Here is a 23,925-nt window from a genome sequence, read left to right as displayed (position 1 = left end):
ATCACACGATCACAATAGCACTCACTTTGGACTTGTGAACGTGTGTCTTTGTGTGTGTGTTCTACCGTGTTTATTATTTACAAACTGTCTTATTATTTCGGGACTGTAACCCATTGTTTTGGATTAATACACATTAACCTTATTATTTTCGGGACTGTAACCCATTGTTTTGGAGCAGTGTAATACACATTACTATGTATTGTCTGGGATTATTTTTTGTGGTCGCCCGAAAATAAAACTTGTTTGGATTGTGAACTGTGTTGTCTGTCTTCTGTTTCACAATCACATCATCACTACACCTGTGCACGGCAAACCCACCATATTGCCATGTTGATAGTTGGGTCCTTAATGGATGACCAATTTTTAGTACTGCATTGGGTGTTCAGTATTATGTAAAGTAAACCGTACACATAATCTGCTTCAATACGTACTGTATTTAAAAATATGTACTGTATTACAATCTGTGTGTACAGTCTCTTTTGGCAAGTGATATTGTTTTTAATTAAAATACTTCTGTTTAAAGTATAGTACTGTACCAACAAAACCAACTACAGTACATCTAAATGGAAGCCTACTTATTTTAAAACACAGTCCATTCAGCTATGTATTTTTGACATTGTATCTTTTTTGTGTTCCCTGAACAACGGACAAAGGTTGGAACAGGCCAAAATTAAATAATCAGATATGCGTCACATTTGTTTAACCGTTACTGAAATCAACATTTATGGGGTTGGATATGTGATTGATGACTGTGTAATTATATATATATATATATATATATATATATATATATATATATATATATATATATATATATATAGATAATCCAGGGCTGGCAATGGAACATGAAACAAGCAATGTGATTGGTCAGGCACATACTCTAAATCACTGCACCGCCTCGCAGAATTTAAACGAAGTATCGGTAGCCATCTTGCTTACACTCACTTACAGATGTACAGCTGTAACTACGAAACTGAGTGACCAATTACCTGCAAAAAATTTCAAAGGAGCAAGTAAACATGCTGATTTGGATGAAGAACAATTAAATTAACTGGAAGATAGAAAAACAGGAAACAATACGAAACAAAATTATCTACCCCTCTCTGACAGGGATCTTGAACAAATTACTGAAATCCGAGACGTTGTTAAGTTTATTTTTATTCCTCACGTCTGTTCTGCTCAGTGTGCCTGCACTGACAGAAAGAAAAAAAAGAACTCAGTGCCGTCTCAACTCAGCTCCCTGGTGTATTTTTCAATGGCAATGTGCACACTATCAAAGTATACGGATGCCCTAAAAGGCCATACTGTATTTATAATCCAGGTAAAACAGTGGATTTGAAGAAAACAAAAACAAAGCACTAATCATGTTTAAGGCAATCGCCAGATGCCTGCTTTGCCCACCCTAACTATAGAGTTGTTTTTTTTCAGCCCCCGGTCACAAGTCACTCTAACAAATGTATTCTTTACGTAATTCCACAAAAATTGATGATTAGTCAGTTTCAATGTCTTCGCACACTGCCCGTCTTCTGAAACCAGTTTTCTTTATGTAGAAAGAGAGTAGGGAATGACAGACTTTTTTTTAAATATATTGCCAAAATCCAGGTTTATCTGTTAAAAAAAAATGAAAACTTAATTTTCTAAATAGGCAGGAAAAAAATATATATAATATATATCCTGCCTTAACAAGTCCTTGACTGGAATGTGGCTGAGGCATATTTGGGGATAGGCAATTAATTAAGCCTCAGCCACATGGCATAAAAGCTGGCCTTTGTTTCTAGTAAAAAGGGAGTGTTGGAGAGAGAGGTTGTCTGTGTAAAGCCTGTTTGAAAAGCATGAAGTCAAAGTACATTTAAAGGTACTGTGTGAACCTGGGTGTGCAATAAGTGTTTTTGTTGAACCAGCTTAGCTGTCTGGTTGATAGTTCAGGGGTTGTGAAATAGTTCAGTTAGCTCTCCAAGGGGAGTTAGGTTTTTGCTTTTGTGAATAATAAAATGGCACAAAAGTGCTAAAACTGCAGTTCTTGTGTTGGGTCAGTGATTTTAAAGGGTGCAAAATAGCCCAAGCCAAGGGTTTTCCCACAGTATATGAATGTGTATTTCAAACGCACATACAAGCAACACCACTGACATCAATAGCATCCTGTTTCCCAAATTATTTTTTTAATTGTAAAGTTTAGTAATGATTCAAATAAACGCAAAACACATGTGGAATGTAAACAAACATTAAAAATATTAAAAAAAACTTTTGTAAACTTCACAAATAAAAAAATGAATAATTGCCAACAGGTTACTTAATGTAATACAAAAAATCACAAATATAAATAACAATGGATTTGCAAGTTTTAATACAGATTCAATTCATAATAAAACACAATGTACTAGTAAAATAATACTCTCAAAAGGTTAAACTAAATAATGCATCTTTACATAACTTCACAACATACATATAGGTAACACTTTAATCTGTGGTATTAAAATCTCAGTCACAGATTTCGGGTGATAACTACGGAACAATAGAGGGCGAGTGGAAGAGGGAACTGCAGTGGAATGTATTTCTCTTGATATTAATACTCTTTCTGAAGACAGCCATCCTATGAACAGTCTATGTTGGTGATAGTTATTTAAGTAGAGGTGGTACTCTACAGATTATGTTGCCCAGCATTACCAGAATTAATCGAATTGAAGCACTTCACTGCTATGATGAACTGCATTCATTTAAGACAAACAGCTTAAAATGGAAGTGCTTTATGCAATCAGATTTAATAGATGCTATATCCAACTGGACTAAATATATAGTTTATGCTTTATTTATTAGCTATATACTGTATATTGGTACTGATGTAAGTGCAAAAAGATCATAGTGCCTAAAGGTTTCTCTTCAATGTGTTTTAACAATTGTATAAATAAGACCCATTTGCAACATACCCAGTAACGGTACAATGAAAAAGTCCTGATAACTGTGAGTTAGGGTCAGTGTCAGGCCCCTAAAAATATTTGTTACCTTCTTATTAACATTTTTTCTTAGTGTATATAATAAAGGCTGATACAATATTTAATGTATATGTGGTATTCAATTTAACATTTTATATCCTGGATAAAATTTACATTTAGCACATATGTGTGAAGAATTCGATCTTTGTGATAAAAATTTTATCTAAAACATCTTGAAGAAAGGCAGCTTTTGCAATGTTCAACTACAATAAAACAGTTGATAACATGAATTTTTCATAAGTACAGATTAGTATCTGATATATATATATTTGGTGCTATATATATATATATATATATATATATATATATATATATATATATATATATTTGAAAACATTTGTTTTATTTTTGGGTGCCGTAATGTACATCCCACTATTAAGTGCAATAATCCGACCGTCTTTCAGGAATCTGTCGCTTCCAGATTCACTCAGCTGTAAGTCATTTCCTTAAAAAGAAATAGAAAGTCAAGCCTCCATAATAAAACAGTAAGGGGGGGTTGTGGTTGGTTAATGTTTTTAAAAAAAAAATAATAATCAAGTCAGTTGAATAGATTATGAACAGTGGGTTCTGTGGAAAACTTCCCCAGTACTGCGATTAAAAAAAAACAAAACAAAACAAAAAAAAAAAAACACGTTGCTGTAGCAACATGTAGGGACGTGGAACGTGAAATTTTCAATACTGCAGCGCTCAGTGCTTTTATTACAAATAAAAAGTTTTAAAAATAAAAACAGCACACGGCACTTTAGGCCACAATAAATAAATGAACAAAATTAACAGAACAGTGGATGAACAGTAATTCCTGCACATTATACCAGTTATTTTATGTTATTACTTACTTTTTATTTTCTCCTTCCCCGTTCTCCACTCACCGAACACACAACCCCGAGTGAGTAAAATGTGCATCTATATATACCGTTGTGCCGGGATTCAATTACTAATTAATTATTCACTTGAATCCCAGCAGGTGAACAAATTTGTGCAACCCTGTGTTCACATATTATTAGATACTTTATCTGCACATGAAGTGAATGTGCAATCCCTGTGCCTAAAAACAACTATATATTTTAAATCACTTGTGCTACACAGACCCATTTATATCATGTGCACCAATACCTATACACCAACATTAACACACCACACACAACATATAAACACAAAATACACACAGGTGCACAGCACACGGCCACAGGTGTACTGGGAGATTTTTACTGCAAAGTGGTTTACTTAAATTACATTTTCATAACTACCCCCTTGGACGTTTTCACAGTTTGTTGTGTTACAACCTGAAATCTTGATGCATTTAAATGGGATTTTATTTTCCTTTGATTTACACAAACTAGACTTTGAAGAGGCAAAATAATTTTTATTGTAAAACAGTTCATGAAAAATAAAAAAAAAACTGAAACGTCTTGGTTAGATAAGTATTCACCCCCCCCCCCTGAGTCAATATTTGGTAGAACCACCTTTGGCAGCAATTACAGCTGTAACTTTTGGGGTAAGTCTCTACCAGGCTTGCACATCTGGATCGTGCAATATTCGCCCATTCTTACTGGCAAAATTGTTCAAGCTCTGTCAAGTTGGATGGGGATCATTGGTGGACAGCAATCTTCAAGTCTTGCTACAGATTCTCAATCTGATTCAAGTCCGGGCTTTGACTGGGCCTCTCACTTCCTTGTTTTTAAGCCACTCCAGCGTCACTTTGGCTGTCTGCTTGGGGTCATTGTCCTGCTGAAAGGTGAATCTCCGTCCCAGTGTTCGGTCTTTTGCAGACTGAAGCAGGTTTTCCTAAAGGATTTGCCTGTACTTAGCTCCCCCCATTTTGCCCTCTACCCTGACAAGATTCCCAGTCCCTGCCAATGAAAAGCATCCACATAGCATGATGCTGCCACCACCATGCTTCACAGTAGGGATGGTGTTACCTGGGTGATGTGCTGTGTTGGGTTTGCACCAGACATAGCGTTTTGCATTTAGACTAAGTAGTTACATTTTTGTTTCATCGGACCACAGAATCTTTTGCCACATTTTTTTCAGTCTTTTTGCAAATTCCAAGTGGGATTTTACGTGGGCTTTTTTCAGAAATGGCTTCCTTCTTGCCCCTGTTCCACACAGACCAGATTTGTGGCGTACCTCAGCTATTGTTGACACATGGACAGTTTCTCCCATCTCAGCCATGGAACGCTGTAGGTCTTTAGGTTGTCATTGGTGGCTTCTCTGACCAATGCCCTTCTTAACTAGCTGCTCAGTTTCAGAATCTCTAAGCAGATTCTGGGTGGTGCTGTATACCTTCCACTTCTTAATGATCGACCTGACTGTGCTCCAAGGGACACTCAATGCCTTTGAAATCTTTTTATACCTCTCCCCTGATCTGTGCCTTTCCACAACTTTATCCCGGAGTTGTTTTGAAAGCTCCATGGTCTTCATGGTAGTATCTTGCTTTGAATGCACTACCCATCTGAGGGACCTTACAGATAAGTGTATTTAATCTGAAATCATGTAAACCACTTTTATTGCACACAGATGGACTCCATTTAACTTCTTGTGTGAATTCTGAAGGTAACTGGTTGCACCTGAGCTTATTTAGGAGTGTCACAGTAAAGGGGGTGAATACTTATCTAACGAAGACTTTTCAGGTTTTTATTTTTAATAGATTTGTTTTTTCAACTCATTTTTTCATACATTGAAAGTGTTGAGTAGGTTGTGTAAATCAAAGGAAAAAAAATCCCATTTAAATGCATCAAGATTTCAGGTTGGGGGGGGTGTGTGAATACTTCCTATAGGCACTGTATATAGTATATACAGTGGTAGCCAAAACCAGCTATAAAAAAAGGTGAAATATGATAAAACTGAAGTCAATGCGATATGCAGTTTAGTTAACCTGTTTTGCATCTTCTGCACTCTAGAGGGTGTTATCTGACTAGAAATTGGTTTGTCACAGATTACTACTGAAATACAGTGTTGATCGGCGGGGTGTCACATGCTGAAGCTTGTGGATACCAAAAGCTTACATTGTAACAGCTTGAATATCCCAAAATCTACAGTATATCAAGAAGTTCAACAATATTTTTGCTGAAGAGCTGGATAAACACAATGTGCTACATCCCAAATGGAAGTTGTGATATTACATAAATTAACCATAGAGGCGAAGTCAGTGGCTACTCCTGGGCTAGAGCAAGCACAGGAAAAAATAGGGGGTGATGAACATCCAACAGAAATTTGAACATAACTTGAACAACCACCGATTCAGCTAAAATGTTCCCTGTATAAATTACGCCTATGGACAGCGCTCCGATAAGATGCGTACACGGTGTTTTATGAATTACGTATGATATTTATTGAATATGTTGCATTTTATTCACCCAAAATACATTTTACTCACACAGTGTCTAAATTGGAGAGTAAATTACTCAATGACCCAAAACCTTATCTGGAGCACTGCCTATGCAAGTAGCAATTTTTGCTAGGATTCTCATTCCCCAGTACTGAAAATTACTATTCTGACTTCTATCCCCAATTCTGCAGTTTATAAATGCCTGATCCGTGATTCTAACTTCCATGACATCATGCAAGATTATTAAAAACTCATGTAAAATTACTAACAACATCGCATTAAAAAAAACTTTCCCCTGCCAATATTCAAAACTATTTAAACTGAAATACTGTACAGGGATGTTTTTTTTTTATTAAAACTTAAATCCAGTCCTGTTCCTATAATATATAAAAAAGAAAAAGGAAAAAGGAAAAAAAAAAAAAAAAAACATTTAAATTAAAATAGCATTTAATATAGGCAGCAGAAAGTTTATATATATATTATTTTTTGCTTTAGTAGTCTCATTGTCTATCAACAAATTAATTTAAAAAATACAGTAACCTACAATACCCAAGAGAAAGAGGAGCATTAAACAACATGATGATTTCTTCTTAGGATTTAAGGAAAGGTGGTACACAGCCCATTCAATTCCTAAAAGCTCCCTGGTGCACCACACTGGAAATAGAAAGTACTGGTTTTACACTTCAAGCTGCAACCCATGATAACTGTGGTATACTGTGCCATGCCTCGAGGTGCCACAGATTTGCCATGTCACAGGGAAGTTTTCCACAGAACCCACTGAATATCATCACTCAAGAATATGTTTGTCAATGCTTTACAATGCACATGATTCCTAAACAAAAGTGTTTGTGTAATGGTATTTACTATTACAAATATCTGAAAAGCAAAACATGTCTGTTATAGTTCTAAGGAAAAACTGCAAAAGATATTCTGTTGTGTGTACAATTTAAAACATTAGAGCGCTCAGAATAATGACCATGACCAAATACAAAAAAAATACAGGCTCACCCACATATCCACAGGTTTTTATAACCTTAGATAATGTTTTAAAAAAACAGCCTTTAAATAAAATACATTTTCTCAAAGTACATCTTTTTGCTTTCACTTAAATCGTGGATAACTGTGGCTGACATTAACATGTATGATTTACAATCATAATCAAGCTTTCACAGAGCACACTGGGTCCAATCATGCATCCGATTTTAACGTGCGTCTTAGTAGAAGAAAAAAACAATCATGTGCATTCCCTATTGCACCTTGCACACTGAGTTCGTAATTGTCGTATGACAGTGATGCGTCAATTTTGGAATCGAAACAAGTTCAATTTGATCCAATTTGATGTGCATTAAACATTACATTGAGCAATGAAAAAGGACTAGTTTCTTGCAGGTCCCTGAACAACATGGAAAAACTACTTGTGTGTCACACACACAGGGTAGAAGGCCATTATGCTAAAGTACTTTCTAGCTTCCCAACTTTTAGATATATTTATTATAGGAGCGAGTGTTTGAAATAAACTATTGGTCATATGGTTTCTGATGCTATGACAACTGTAATTGTGTAATATAATGTTTTGTTTTTTTATTATGTACTGTGTAACAACATTATTGTAGATCTAGTAGAAACGTAATGATTAGCAAACGTTTCAACTTCTATCTTAGGGTGTCAAGCACTTAACTGTGGGAAATTACCTGAAATACTGTGTGGTAAGAGAAACGCATACTGCGCACAAAAAGGAAGGCGTGCCCGCTCTATTCACTAATATAATAATATGCACGAATAAGCCAAGCTAAATGATTAATTTGCCAGTCATCATAGCACATGAAATGCTGCACACATTACACACCCTTGATTTTACTATATTGGTACTCCAAAGGACAGGTAGACTGGCTCTCACTTTGTCAGAATGACAGCGACCAAGGAGGCAGCAGCCTGAACCAGCTACATCTGCAGTGGCTCTCCGTAGGATGAGGGGAGGAGTCCCAGTGTTACGCAGATTTCTGTATCCCCATAGATTTGACGCCTGCATAGATCAAGATCGCTATACATGAATGCTTGATGTTTCAGAACAGTATTTACATGTAATAAAATTACTGTAGAAACAGTGGTGTTAAATGTGCTGTTTAATTTGCTACAGATTTAATTTGGTCTTGTTTTCAATATTTGTTGCAAACTGCAGCAGAACACAATGGCACTGCTTGAGAACACAGCTGGACTCGGGCATAGGAATATTGCGCATCTACGTCCAGTTTTTAAAAACTGCACCTGCACAAGCATGGAATCATATGGGGACACAGAATTCTGCATAACACCAGGAATGTCTTGCTTTGAGAATGCTAATGTTTTCAGGGCCAAAATAATTCAGAGTAATTCAAGTGTTAAAAGAGCACAACTGTCTCTTGGCCATTTCAGCAGTACAACGTCATAATGGAAAAAATACAGTACATCATGGGATTTTATACAGCACAGTCTATTCCTACAGTGCACCTTGCATTGAGAAAGCAACACATTTAGAATTGGAATAAAGGAAATGATTTTGTAAAACAGATCACATGTAGTCATCTTCTGGTAAGTCGCATTTTCAGAATCATATCATTATGTACAGTATTACAACACCGTATGTTAAAACATTGCCCTTAATTCACAAAACCAACTAAATATATCCTGTGTAGCCTATATTTGACATTTTATTTTTAGTGTTTTGTGGAACACAGGCAATCATTAATCCTGGAAAAAATTAAATACAGTACCTGAAAGTAGATATACGTGTTTATCATGTTTCCCACACAGCATACTTGTGGTCTGCTCTATTTAAATTGGGATTTAGACTGACACCACCTGGTTTCAATAAGCGGCAAACTTAACACGCGCTAAGACACTTAGGAAAGTCCCTCCCTTGTGGTATTAGGGGAGAGAATTTGAATACATTTCCATGGATTACCATTATTAATTGTATGTAAATTACTCGCACGTGGTATCTTTTTCCACGCGATTCATTTTGTGTGCAAAGTCATTTGCCGCTGGTTAGTGAATATTGCAGGTCTACAAAGCACTTAGTAACAGGCTTACTGCGTGGAAAACTGGTTACCGCTGTTTAGTGCATACGGCCCTTAGTGCAATAAAGAATAAAGTGGTTTCTGATCAGCTTTTGCTGATCATTAAGTTAATACTACATTTAACATTTTTTTGTGTTCAAAGTTATGTAAGAATTAACAACAGAATTGTATTTATTTTTTTATTAAAATACTGAAACTAGGTGTATGTACTTGTGACAGAAATATGAGTTCTGGTGATGAATCTTCCTCCCGACCTGTGAGGGCGCTAAAGAACGAGAGGAGAAGTATCTGGAAGAGCTGGCCTGACAGTTCGTTTCCGGGACAGGGAAGTGGGTCAGCCTGGATGGAAGGAGACTCTGTTGTAAGACCATATTGATTTGAAAGGTAAATGAGAGGCAGCTGCAAGCAATAAAGCAGATGCAACCGTTTACCTAGATATCATGCGGGATTACATATAGGGGCCAGGGTAATGCTGATCTTTTCCTTCGTTTGGGTTAATGCTAGGAGAGAAGGACTGAGAGAGGAGCTCTCAGAAAATACGAGAAACAAGTGTTTGTTACGTGTTGTGTGTTATTTCTGTCTGTCTGTAATTGTCTGTCTTTATCGCACCACTAGACAGTTAAAGCACACCTCCGGAGCTGTCGCCACGAAAGCACTATCCGGAGCACCACTGCACAGAGCACCTGCACGTTTGGATTCACCCAGGACTGGTGACCGTGCCTTTGTTTTCTGTTCAGGACTTTGTTGTGTTATTCATGCTCCCCGCGCTTTACACATTGTTGTGTACTGCCGGGGATTTATTATTTGACGGTCGCCAGACCTGGAAACGGCACAATAAATACTTATTCACTAAATTACCGTTGTCTGACTGTCACTCCTGCATTGCATCACCGCTACACCTGTTCCCCTTACCAGCCACTTTGCCACAGTACTACAAAGCCTCCACTGCACATCAGCGCTCTGATGTACAATATTAACACATCTAATATGCAATGGATTGACGGACAACTTTTTCAGACGATGGATGACAAATGACGGTATGGCCCCATTTGGCAAAGGCCTTTACTCAGTATGCATCAAAGTCCAGTCGGGGGGGGGTGGGAGGGGGGGTGGTGGTGTTGGATTTACAGAATTGTGTCTGTGGAGGAGGGAAGGGAGAAGGTTTGTTTTGATTGGGTGATGCAATTTTTGGGCAAGTTATACACATAACTACTTGGATAAAGTGTATGAACTGGCTATTTTTCAATTCTAGTGGCCTGCCATAGCCCATATATAGATCACCCAAAATGTCTTCATATTAATAAACGCTAGCACCATCTAGTGCAGCACTGCCAACAATTCAAACAGAAACCTGATCCAAAGTATCATCTAGATTGGGCTGGCACTTACTTAAATAAAGACACTTTGGCTTTGGCCTGTGTAATTTATGCATATGGCAGGCAATTCAAAACTGCCCCTGAACTCAGATGAAAGTACCTTAACAAAAAAAAAAACAACTATTTGAGTAATTGCAAGAACCACTTCACTTTGAATGATTGCAAACTAAAAAGTATAAAAGTTATTTGAAGCTACTTATTCTTTCAATGAATACACTACTTGATGTCATGCAATACTGCATGTCCAGTAGTTTAGTGAGTGCATTACACCAGTCTGGCTTCCTCATACAGTACTTACTCAGAGTGCTCATGAGCTGGTTGCTGCCTTGTGGTTGGCTGGTGCCATTGGAGGCGGGGTTTCTGCTGCTGTATTGCTGATGGTGTGTTGGGGAGGGGTGGGCCTCCTCTTCTTCGTCACTGCTGGAGCTGTCGTCCTCGGTGCCGGAGGAGCTCCCCGAGTCTGAGGAACTGCTGCTGCTGCCACTGCTGCTGCTCATCTGTTCAATGACCTCCACCTCAGCACGCAGCTCTGAGTGGAGGTCAACACATGTACATCATTTTTAACCTTTCATACACTAGGTTAACATGAATAAAATGTCAAGTAAAAGATAAGTGTTGATTTTATTATTTTATTTCGGGGTTGTGAATCCCCAACCCAACAAACACTCCAGTAGGAACAAAAACACATTAAGAAAGATAACCGTACTGTGGGACCACCTAAAATGTGTTTGAAAATTAGTAGAAGTTTTTTTTTTTGTTTCACATACAATAATATACTGTATATGCTTGAAATAAATACACAAAGAACGCACCTCTCTTAATGTCATCTAACTGTGGTTCAGGTGACGGGTTGTCCTTGGAGGGGGATGTTTTTGTTCCTGCACCAGGCTTGGTTGGGGCTCTGAACTGTGGTGGAGGTTGCGTTGCCCGGACTGACTGCTGTTCTATCCGGGCCTGAATTTTACTGCTGCCTTCAGCTCTACAAAAGACACAAAAATGGACAAAATGATATGCTGGGGGCTCCCGAGTGGCGCATACAGTAAAGGCACTCCACATGGAGTGCAGGATGTGCACTATGGTCTGGGGATCGCAGGTTCGAGTCTAGGCTATGTCACAGCCGACCGTGACCGGGAGTTCCTAGGGGGTGACGTACAATTGGCAGAGCGCTGTCCGGGTAGGGTCGGCAGGGGAATCCATGGCTCACCGCGCATCAGCGACCCCTGTGGCCGATAGGGCGCCTGTGGTTCTGCAGTGGAGCTTCCAGATCTCTGTTGTCCTCTGGCGCTATAGGTCTAGTGGCCTCACCGTGGATCCGCAGTGCGAAAAATGACAGATTGGCAGGAGCACATTTCGGAGGACATGTGCTCCAGCTTCCATTCCCCAAGTCGGCAGGGAGGTTGAGAGCAGTGAGCCGAGGATACTGATAATAATTAGGCACACTAAATTGGGGAGTAAACCAGGGTAAAAAATTGGAGACAAAAAAAAAAAAAAAAAAAAAAAAAAAAATTATATGTTGGCAATGAAGAAACTAGCAAGATGGTTTGAAAAAGGAAACTGCATCTTGATACATATAAAATCTCTGATGTTTGGAGCTTTTTGTTCCTTACGGCAGGGCGCGAAATAACCAATGGCACCAGCAGTAATTGCACTAATGCCCAAGCTGCTTGCCACAATGTCTCTCAAACTAAAAAAAAAAAAAAAAAACTTACGGCAAAAGTTGCCTGTAAGCCTGCCCATCATTGTCGCTGGTGTCCCTCAGCATCAGCACATCTGATCTACAACCCATTCACAAACTTGCTCAGTGTCACCTGGCCCGTTCTGTCACAATTAAGTTGAATTCTGTCTACTCTCATCCTGTGAGAAAGTACTGCATTTTCATAATGTATTATTGTTGCCATTCTTTTTACTGTGCACCTCCCAAGGAAGACATACTGTATCACTGGTTAATGGTCAAACAGAGGGCGCTGTAATGTTAGACTGAGCTCAATATGACCACGCTTCCAGATATTTTCAATCACACATGTTCGCTGGCAGTGTCACTGTGAATTTTCCGTCTGTGACTAGGCAACCATGCCAACTCAAAAATGTTTAAAAACAAAGAAGGAAGAGATGTCTAAAATTGGCAGCGAAGTGTTCTAGGATTGACCTAATGTTCAGGTAAGAAATGGGTACACAACAATTTGTCCCTGACAATAATAATAATAATGTGATAATTTACAGTTGTCAAGTACTGCAGAAAGGATGAGATTAGACAGAATTAAACTGAATTGTGACAGAACAGGCTTACAATTGTAAGACTTTAAAATGCAACGGTGCAATAAACATTCTAACTTCATGTATTCAACATACATTGCTAATTTATGTAGACATTTCAATGACCGTTGTTTTGTAATTTGGTGTTATTCCCCCCAAAACACCAACCCTAAAAATGAACACACAATAGGTAGATCATTATTGTTTTGCTGAAATTCTTACATCAAAAAAAAAAAAAAAGCTATGACATTGTTCAAGTAGAAGCTCAAAAATAGCAGAACAAAACACAATCTTAAAGTTCATCGATTTCTGTTTTAATTTATTTTTGTGCAATACATTCTCACTACCTTACATGGTTCTGCTTTTTAACTAGTAAGACGAGTGCTTTCACAAAAAGGGTTAGAATGTGTATGCTTAAAAACAGCAGACCATTTTTTTCCTGAATCGAGTGTCCAGCAATGCACCATAACAAATCCTTTTGCAACTGTAAATTTAAATAACTGTGAAACTATATAACTTCTCTCAAATGTAAATATCTAACATTATGCAGCTGTTCATTGTGATGCAGAGCACTCTCTACTGACTGATTTCTATTTCAATTTCTTTTTTTTTTCAAAGCCGTTTTGTTTGTACAGGCTTTTTAACAACAGTTAGCAAATTACAGTTGCGCAGACAGTGCACACCGAACAACTAATTTTACCACTATCGTTATTAAACTTCAGCCATGGGTAAATCTGCAGCTAGTTTACGTGAAAATGTATCTTTTTTAAACTTTCCCTTCACTGAAATCGCTTATTTGTGGTGTTGTATCACTAAGGTTGTACCTAAGCCTAGTCTAATCTATGTATTAGTCAATGGTGTGTGATGAGTTTAGTAAAAAAAAAATATATATATTTTCCACAATAAGGCAACATCATAGCAGTCTTGATGCTTTAACACCCTGCTGCTCTCAGACCAAAACTTTATTCAGTTCATGTCTTCTGAATTTTTTTCTTAAAACCAAAACGCCACCCCAGACATCTCTCCAGCCACTATATGGGAAGCACTCAAAGCATATCTGAGACGCCAAATAATATCTTACTCTGCTCAAGCCATTAAACGCTGCAATAAGAAAACTACTGGACTAACTGACCAAATTACACAAATAGACCAGCAATATGCCAGCTCCCCCTCCTGATCTTTGTAAACAGTGTGTAACGATAAAGTGAATTTGACCTTCTCTCTTCAAGACAGCCTGAACAGCTATTGGTTAGATCTCATCATGCAGTGTATGAATTTGGAGACAAAGTCAGCAAGCTACAGGCAAATCAACTCCGCCAATCAGCAGCCTTTAAATTTTATTACACAAATTACCACCAAAACAGGAGCCCCCACAGTAGATCAGCTGGGGATCAATGACCAGTTTAAAAAATGTTATTCCTATCTATACAGATCAGTCTCCTGCTGACCCCCTTCTTATAAACGCCTTCTTTGAAAATCTTCAAGGCTAGCCAAGAGCAGCCTCTAACATCAGCAGAAATAACTCTAGCGATTAGTTCTATGCACAGCTTTAAGTCTCCTGGCCCAGATGGGTTCCCCATAGACTTTAAAAAATGAATTCCTAACTGTCTTCACTTCTGAATTCTGTGTTTTCAAACTCTCCGACATGTGCAACTCTGCCTCCCAACACTATGTGAAGCATATACACTTCTATTAAAAAAAGAACAAAGACCTCCCGGACTGTGGCTCATATCGTCCCATTTCCCTCCTGAACATGGATATCAACATCCTTGCCAAGGCCCTCGCCCGTCGCCTGGTGTCAATCTTGTCTGATCAGATATAGTTTATACAGGGAAGGCACTCATTTTATTAACCTCTGTAGGCTTTTCAATATTTGCACATCTTCCCCTTCTCCACTCCCAGGGGTCTAGTCTCTCTTGATGCAAAAAAGGCTTTTGACCGTGTTGAGTGGGACTGCCTTTTTGCTACACTCCACAGGTTTGGCTTTGGTCCAGATTTTATTTCATCGGTTAAACTATTATACTCCTCTCTATGGACTAATAACATTCTCTCAAAACATTTTCCACTTGATCGTGGCACCAAGCAGGGTTGCCCAAACTCGCTAATTCTTTTTGCTCTTGCAATTGAACCTGTCTATCTCTCTTCATAGCAACCGTGATATTCAGTTGATAGTTCAAGCAGGACGGGAACAAAAGTTTTCCCTGTATGCAGACAACTTCTACTATATGTTTCTGACCATGGATCCTTCCTCCCACACGTCTTCTCCACTCTAGAACAGTTCGGAAAATGTTTAGGCTATAAACTGAACTTACACAAAAGTGAACTGTTCCCAGTTAATCCTGCAGCAGTACATATGTCTTTGAACAACTTTACATTCAAAATAGCCTGTGAAAGCATTACCTATTTGGGTATTTCAGTCATCGGATCCTTTTAAAAAACGTATTTATCTGTTAGAGCATACTAAACTTGACCTGATACACTGGTCCATGCTGCCTCTCTCACTGATGGGTCGGGTCAAATTCTATCAAAATTAATATACTTCCCAAATTTCTTTACCTTTTTCAGTGCATCCCAGTCTATTTCTAAAGCTTTTTTTTTTTTTTTTTTTTTAATTATTATTACTTTAGATTGCATTATATCCTCATTTATCTGGAACACAAAAAGCCCTAGAATCCACAGAGATTATCTTCAGAGACTGAGGCCAAGGGGAGGTCTGTGTCTTCGTAACCTCCAGCTTTACCACTGGGCAGCCAACATCTGTAATATGTTGTTTTGGTTACCGTTCCACCTCCAGCATCAACAGCCAGAATGGTTCTACTAAGAAGCCTCTTGCAAAGCATCATCTCTGTCTGCTCTAGTGTGCGCCTCCCTTCCCCTTTCTCCTTCTCAGTACAGCACTAACCTACTTGTTGTTCACTGTCTTTGAACCTGGATTCAATTTCAAAGGTGCTTCGGTCTGCCATCACTTTCAATGTCTGCATCAACCAAAGCCAATCATTTATTTCCACCCTCTCTTGAAGATAAGGCCTTTAACATCTGGTATCGTAATGGGGCTCGTTGTCTCAAAGACCTACACATTGAAGGTACCTTTGCTTCATTTGATCAGCTCTGTCAAAAATGTACTTTACAGCAAACTATTTTTTTTGTTACCTTCAAATCAGTGACTTTGCATGAAACAAGACCTCAATTTGTCCCCACCTCCCCTTGGAATCCAATGTTGTCCCTTTGTTTAATTTTAATCCGGGCTGTAAAAAATGCATGTCATTAGCGTGTCTTTGCATTGCCCAACCCTATCATCAATACAAAATGCATGGCAGCAGGATATAGGTTTTGAGCTCCCAGATGAAGTGTGGGAATCCATTCTTAGTAGAATACACTCCTCATCAATTTGCACCTGACATGGGCTAATACAATTCAAAATCATACACCGGTTACATCTGTCGAAAGTCAGATTGGCTAAATTCTACCTGGGTGTGGACCCCGCCTGTGACAGGTGCAAACGAGAACCTGCCTCACTCATACGTATGTATTGGGCCTGTGAGAGGCTGGTTCCATTCTGGTCTTCAGTTTTTGAGACACTCTACAGTTGTGGAAGTACCCATTGATTCTTCCCCACTAACAGCTCTCTTTGGAGGGACATTCTCCTAACAAAGTTATTGTTGACACCCTGGCCTATGCCAACTGCTGGGAGGCGCCTGATTGTAATGGTTTGGACGCAAGCTGCGCTGCCTAACATCACCAAACACCTGGGTTCGGGGACGGGAGAGTGTATCTGGGACCCAACTGGAAGAAATGAAATACACTCCAAGGGTCCAGGGGAGGTTCCCCAGGTCCCCTTTTAGCAAATTTTTATATCGTTGGACAAAATATGGTGAATGTGAAATAGCATGTCTTTCGCTCAGAAAGCTTCCTTCTGTTTATCCAAAATTGTGTGTGTGTGTGTGTGTGTGTGTGTGTGTGTGTGGGGGGGGGGGGGGGGGGGGGGGGCATTATTGGTTGTGTTGATGTATACACAGATGTATCAGTGTCTCTGTTATATTCTATCTTTCTGAAAACTGGAAATTTCAATAAACAAACTTTGGGGGAAAAAATAAAAGGAGAAAGCCAAAATTAATCAACATGTATTTAGATTTATTCCAACAGAGTACTGTTTCTAGGGCTATGTTCGAAGGTTCGCTCGCTAGCCAGGAATTCGAAGGTGAGGCGGCATTCACACAATGTTTTTTTTTTTTTTTTTTTTTTTTTCTCTGTTAACAGAAACCATTTAACAATGTGCAAATACTATAAAATCACACATTAAATGTCACTCATATGCAAAATTCGATATTTTGATTTGTATAATGCACATGACTTCATCGTGTATCAATCCATCGCAATACTTTACAACACGATACGATATACAGTGCATATAGAAAGTCTACACCCCCTTTCAAAATTTTCACCTTTTGTTGCCTTATAGCCTGGAATTAAAATGCATTAATATGTTTTTTTTTGTCATTTATCTAGACATCCTACTCCAGTGAAAAAAATATTAATTTGTAGAAAATTAATTAAAAATAAAAACTGAAATAGCTTGGTTGGATAAGTGTCCACCCTCCTTGTAATAGCAATCCTAAATTAGCTCAGATGTAACCAATCACCTTCAAAATCACACATCAAGTTAAGTGGCCTCCATCTGTGTTAAATTGTAGTGATTCTCATGCAGAGCTGCACTGGAGTGGCTAAGGTACCCTGTGAAGGTACATTCAAAGCAAATCCGGAATAAGGTTCTTCAAAAGCACCAATCAGGGATAGGATATAAGAACATTTCCAAGGCATTGAATATCCCCCGGAGCACAGTAAAGTCCATTATTAAGAAATGGAGAGAAATGGCACAACTGTGAATCTGTCTAGAACAGGCCAGGCCGTCCTCAAAAGTATGCGGGTGAGAAGGGCACTAGTCAGGGAGGTCACCAAGAAGCCTATGGCAACTCTAAAGGAGTTACAGTCTTCCACGGCAGAGCTGGGAGACACTGTGCATACGGCAACAACAGCCCTGGTGCTTCACAAAACTGGCCTTTATGGGAGAGTGGCAAAAAAAAAAGCCATTGTTGAAAAAAACTCACATCAAATCTCAGCTAGAGATTGCCAGAAGGCATGTGGGAGACTCTGAGACCAAGTGGAAGAAGATTCTATGGTCTAATGAGAACAAAATAGAGCTTTTTGGCCTCAACGCTAAGCGCTGTGTTTGGCGCAAGCCTAACACCACACATCATCCTGAAAACACCCTACCATAAAGCATGGTTGTGGCAGCATCATGCTATGGTGATCCTTCTCGCTGTCAGGGCCTGGAAAGCTTGTGAAGATAGAGCACAAAATGGATGCAGCAAAGTACAGAGAAATCCTGAAGGAAAACCTGCTGAAGTCTGCAAGAGACCTGGGACTTGGGAGAAGATTCATGTTCCAGCAGGACAATGAACCCCAACCAAACAGCCAAAGCAAACTGGACTGGCTTAAAAACAAAAAAGTTAATGTCCTGGAGTGGCCCAGTCAAAGCCCCGTCCTCAATCCAACTGAGAATATGGAAAGAGTTAAAAAATTGCTGTTCCCCAAAGGTCCCCATCCAACTCGACGGAGCTTGAGCAATTTTGCAAAAAAGAATGGGCAAAAATTGCAGTGTCCAGATGTGCAAAGCTGGTAGAGACTTATCCAAATAGACTCATGGCTGTAATTGATGCCAAAGGTGCCTCTACCAAATATTGACTCAAGGGGGTGAATATTTATACAATCAGTTATTATCTGTGTTGTATTTGTAATTCTTTAGAACAATTAACAATTTTATTTTTCAATTTGACATTGTGGACTTTTTTGTGTTGATCAGTGGCAAAAACTCCTAATTAAATCCATTTTGATTCCATGTTGTAACACAATAAAATGTGGAAAAGTCCAAGGGGGATGAATACTTTTGAGAGCCACTGTAAGTGATGTTTCCTATGATGATCGCTCATTGAAGGTATCTGGCAAGTAAATAATTCTTACAGCTTGTTAATGTCGAAGCAGATACAGTGTGTGGTAGTGTGTGCTCTCCTGGCAATCAATTTCTACAGTCACTCGTATTCGAGATCCCTTTCAAACCCCTACTGTGCGCATCTGTGTGTGTGAGAAATAGAGAGAATGTAAAGGGTTTTGTTCCATATTTAAACCTAGAACAAACTTGTAGTAGCCTACTATTAAAGATGTTTTCTAGTCTGTTCAAAAAAACAACACTTGTTCGTAGTACAAAATATTTATTAGTTTAAAAGTCTTCAAATTATTCATTAGAATTTGGTATTCTGATGAAAATCGCTTCACAGCCAATCTCCCACGCCAATCTTTTAATCTAATAAATATTTTGTACTACGAGCGAGTGTTGCACTTTTTGAACAGGTTAGATTTTATTATTTTGGATGCACCTCGACTCGATTTGCATCATCAGTCTGTACTGGCCACGTCTGTTAAACCAATTGAGCGTCCAAATGGATCTTCTCCGCGTTTTCTTTTTTTCTGTGAAAAACAATGCACAGACAACAGCGATCGCCTCCTCGCTTGAGTCCACGATTCTCCCGAATGATGTCTACGATTCTGCAATGAAAATAGGCGCAGTCCGCAACAAGCTATCTCGTGTAGTGTGTGTAGCTTGCAATCCCCGATCTACAGTGAGAAATCGTAGTTCAATCGGTAAGTGTGAGCGGCGCTGTGTCTCCCGATTGCAGAAATTGTGTAGTGTAATCCCGGCTTAAATCTGCTGCAATGCAAGTTTACTGTATATACCGCAAGAAGCATCAATTACGTGTAAATAAATAACGTGTATTTTTATTTGTATTTAAATTATAAAAAAAAAATGACTACTGTTCTATATAATGTATTTTTAAACTAGATGTGAATGTTTTATACCATTTATATGGATTAACTTTAAAATGAAAGAATTTTCAATCCAATATAAACAAGTAGCTGTGGTGACGTCACCATTAAATTATGCAAATGAGTACCATCGAAGGTTCAAACCTTCCTTTGGTAATGTGTGCCGAACCTTCGAAGGTCAAAATGTACCCTTTGTTGCAGCCCTAACTGTCATATTGTTTTACAGTACAGTTTGTTAAAATATCTAAGCAAATAAGCATTGAATAAACACAGCAAAGGATTCTTACCTGGTTTTCTTTACTTGTATACTGCTGCAGAGTTTCTCCAGCACAAAGTCTCCAGTGTCGTGGTTAATGATAAGCACACAGTCTTTCTGATAGGGTCTTTTGTTACCTTTGAACACAGTCATAGGTGGTGTAGAGCCCTAAAATACAAAATGAGATGAGCAGCAAGACGTGTTTTGTAAATTATTTAAAAAAATAAACTGCCAAGTAATCCTAGAACAGCATCTCCCGTTTTAGACAATTAGACCCTATTGACGGCCCTTGTCCTTATTCAAGCCTTCTGCAGCAATTCTATCAAATTAATTTATTTGATGTGGTTAAAAGACATTTTTTTGGGCTCCCTATAGCTTGGATATCGCCAGTTTGAATCCAAGCTATGTCACTGCCAGCCTTGGATGGGAGTTCCCAGGGAGTGACGCACAATTGGCCAAGAGTTGCCCGGATGGGGTAGGGGTTAGGTCAACTAGGGAGTCCTTGGCTCACCGGGCAGTAGCGACCCGTGCGCCTGTACGCAACTTAGAACTGTGTGGTCCTATGACGCTGTAAGTTCTGGATATGGCTGCATGGCAGGATTGCTGAGCGAAAAAAGCGGACAGCTGACAGCACTTGTTTCGCAGGACGCGAGTGCTCGACTTCGTCTCTCCCGAGTTAGTTCAGGGGTTACAGCGGTGAGCCAGGTTGAATAATAATTGGACATTCCAATTGGGAGAAAATTGGAAAAATTAATTTAAAAAAGAGAGTATTTTTTGTTTTTATTTTAAAATGCTTAGTCCATAACTACAACCATTTATACTCTGATATTCTCTAAAGTCATATCATGCAATAACAAAGAGATAGAAGAACAACAATGTTATCCATACATTTTTACAGCAAAATGACCCCTCTTACCAGAATGTGGGGTAATGTGATTGTCACTTCATCCCCTTTACCCACTTGAAGCTCCCCTTCACATGTTGTGTCAATAGATGCTGGTTTAAAATCATCTGAAGAATAAGAAAAATAAGTCCAATATGATTGATGGGTAAATGTTTACAGACCAAGACATAATCTACAATGTAGACTTCAGTGCACTCTTAATCAGAAACAATATACTTTTGGCGATCCAGTTTGTTTACATCACTGGTAGTTTTAGCTGCAGGCATACCAGCTTTCTTCCTCCATCAAACTTTCTATTCACTATGAAGTGAACACCAAGTGGAACTTAGAACCTAACAATCAGGAATCGGAAGCAGGATCAGGGATTTTAAAAAAAAAACAGATAACAGATTTTCAGTATCAGGGAATGATGATTTACTGTACTTGTCGTGATTATAAATTGACATTAAATAAAATATGTTCTTTACCAATTTGTTTCCTCCTTTTTATTTTTTCCATTGGGGGGGGGGTGTCATTGGCAAGAGCCTCTGTGATTGTTCATGACTGGCTACAGCCCTGTATATAGATTTAGATATTATGAATTATCATAACAATAAGACTTTATTCAGCAAGGGTCACCACACAACAACACAGTCCACAGTAGGGTGCAGGCTGCCCCTTTATACCACAAAACCCAGCTCAAACATGTATCCTTTAGCCATAACAAAACAAGTTATTGGACAAACACAACATGATTGGACAACATTCACAAGCACACTGGGCTCAGGACTTGATCATGCTCTCGCCACACAGGCACTCAGGACAAACAAAACACGGAAGAGCGTCACAAAATCATACAACACATAAAACTTAGTACAAAGTATTGCATTTATTTATTTATTTTTAAACTTACATCGGATGGTGTGAAAAGACGATTTGGGCGGCTTTTCAAAACTCTCCCCCAGCTTCAAAACATGTTCCTCTTTATCCATCAACGGGTTACAACTCCCGTTCATTGCTCTGGGTTTAATGTACACCAATTTACATTTATTTCAAAACGAAGATGAAAGAAATACAATGAGCTAAATTGTCATGGCCAGCAATAAACAAACATATACATGGCTTTTATTTTATTTTATTTTTTTAAATTGACCCAGTTCGTTCCGAATATTCTTCCTATGTTTATGTCCTATTCGGAAATAGCACCGACTGTGTAACAACAGGCCAAGGCAGCATATACACTGGGAAAGAAAACGTGCTAGCCATGAAATAAATACAACGAAACAACTAAAACAAAAAACTAAAATCTCGATGCTACCACATTTTGTGAAGATAATAATGTATTATGTTTTTTTTTTTCTTTTTTTTTTTTCTATTATTATCAGTCACATTCAGTTGTAGGAACGAAATGACTACATTGTTATTTCCTGACGGAGTTTACCCAAGGAAGTAACAGGATAGGACAATTGTGTCATAGATAGGCGGAGCTAAAACAGGGCGAGTGCCTGGAGCCCAGAACGGATTTCAGATTACATATGGGAAGTGGCAAAGAATACATTTTGCAGGTATTTTGCAGTGACTACTAGAATCCAACCAAATTAGAAGGCTGGAGTAACACTGCTCGATAGTCAATGCAAACCCAATTTTTATACGTTTTACAACAATCTGTTTAAAAAAGAGCTATCAAAAAGGGGTTGTTAGTTATATGCAGAATCGTTATATACAACTGCATTGTACTTATTTATTTATTTTGGTAATTTTGTAATGTATGCAATTGCTACAGCCAAACAGTGCATCTACTGGGTTAATAATGTATATAGGTTAAAAGTTATTGTAACACTTTGTGTCCAAATCTCACCCTTGATGTTTGTTTAATTAAACATTTTCAAAAAAAAAAAAACATTCCAAGTGATTAAATGAACTATGCAGACAAGAAGTGGTAAAAAAATAAATAAAATAAATAATAATAATAATTTTAGTATTTTTATTAGTGTATTGTTTCCCAGAGCCTTTAAGATCATTAATGAAATCAGAATTGAAATACGAACTCTTCAGATGAGCTTGAACAAAAACACACGACAACTAGGGTGTTTTTTTTTGTTTGTTTGTTTTGTTTTGTTTTTAAAAGCTTTTTGACGTTTCAAAACAAAGAACGACATGTGGTCAAGTAAAATGTATGTGCTACACCAAAATATTTCATATGTACAGAAACATCAGCAAGTCCATATGGATGAACAGGTGTTATTATTTTACATATTTATAAAAAGTCAAAAACGGATGTTTCAATGCATTCATCCCATCACCAGGGCATCATATATACATACAGGTGAAGGGAAGGAAATACACATTGCATAAAGCACTAATTCTTCATAGATACTTAAAGTCATAAAGTGCAAAAATAATAGGTCTCGGAATTAGCCAACGTGATTAGTACGTTAAAAAAAACCTTGAGCTCTATTTATTAGATATACATATAAAGATGTTTTTTCTGTCCCTTCTATCTTCAAAATATCATTCACTGTTGTTACTTCAATTTCTGTTTCCCTTAATTTTCTGTTTAATATGTTTATTTGCTGAATATATGTATTGCATTTCATGAATATATAACCCATTCTCACGGCTCCCAATCCTGTATAAATGATAATTTATTGCTGCATGTCCTAACCTTGGTCTATTAATATTAGTTGCTTCCTCCCTGTTTTTCCCCTTCTCCATATGTTGATATTTCCCTACTTATGACTGATTTTATAATAAAATCTTCCCTTTCCACTGTTTTCCCATTGCTCTTGCCGTACTCATTATGTTTGCTTTAGCCACAGCATTCACCTCTGCAGAACTCCAACGTATTATTATGTCAATTTCTTTATTTAGAATTCCTTTGCTTCAAAATCCACAATTTAATTT

The 23,925-nt window shown here is 38.2% G+C and overlaps 1 protein-coding gene across 1 annotated transcript; it reads right to left on the bottom strand.

Moving 5' to 3' along the window:
- Positions 1–2,482: 2,482 nt before the first annotated feature.
- On the bottom strand, positions 2,483–22,228 carry LOC121313954 (ELL-associated factor 1-like). The gene is made up of 7 exons (XM_041246727.1): positions 21,935–22,228; positions 21,055–21,149; positions 20,170–20,306; positions 11,563–11,729; positions 11,049–11,279; positions 3,385–3,435; positions 2,483–2,502 (listed from the first exon to the last, which is right to left on the bottom strand). The coding sequence occupies exons 1-7, from the start codon at positions 22,035–22,037 to the stop codon at positions 2,483–2,485; spliced, it is 804 nt and encodes a 267-aa protein (XP_041102661.1). The 5' UTR covers positions 22,038–22,228.
- Positions 22,229–23,925: the final 1,697 nt, after the last annotated feature.

The sequence above is a fragment of the Polyodon spathula genome, chromosome 4 (genome assembly GCF_017654505.1).
Source record: "Polyodon spathula isolate WHYD16114869_AA chromosome 4, ASM1765450v1, whole genome shotgun sequence".
Classification (NCBI taxonomy): domain Eukaryota; kingdom Metazoa; phylum Chordata; class Actinopteri; order Acipenseriformes; family Polyodontidae; genus Polyodon; species Polyodon spathula.
The sequence above is the reverse complement of the archived record's forward strand: the minus strand, read 5'-3'. Positions and strand labels throughout refer to the sequence as shown.

What these genes read in the sequence shown, in the direction of transcription:
- LOC121313954 (XM_041246727.1), bottom strand. Translation starts at nt 22,037, where the DNA reads ATGAACGGGAGTTGTAACCCGTTGATGGATAAAGAGGAACATGTTTTG. An exon ending in ATACAAGTAAAGAAAACCAG is followed by an intron (nt 11,730 to 20,169) that starts GTAAGAATCCTT and finishes TGTCTTTTGTAG; the next exon opens with AGCTGAAGGCAGCAGTAAAA. An exon ending in CGACAGATTCCTGAAAGACG is followed by an intron (nt 2,503 to 3,384) that starts GTCGGATTATTG and finishes ATTGTTCCGTAG; the next exon opens with TTATCACCCGAAATCTGTGA.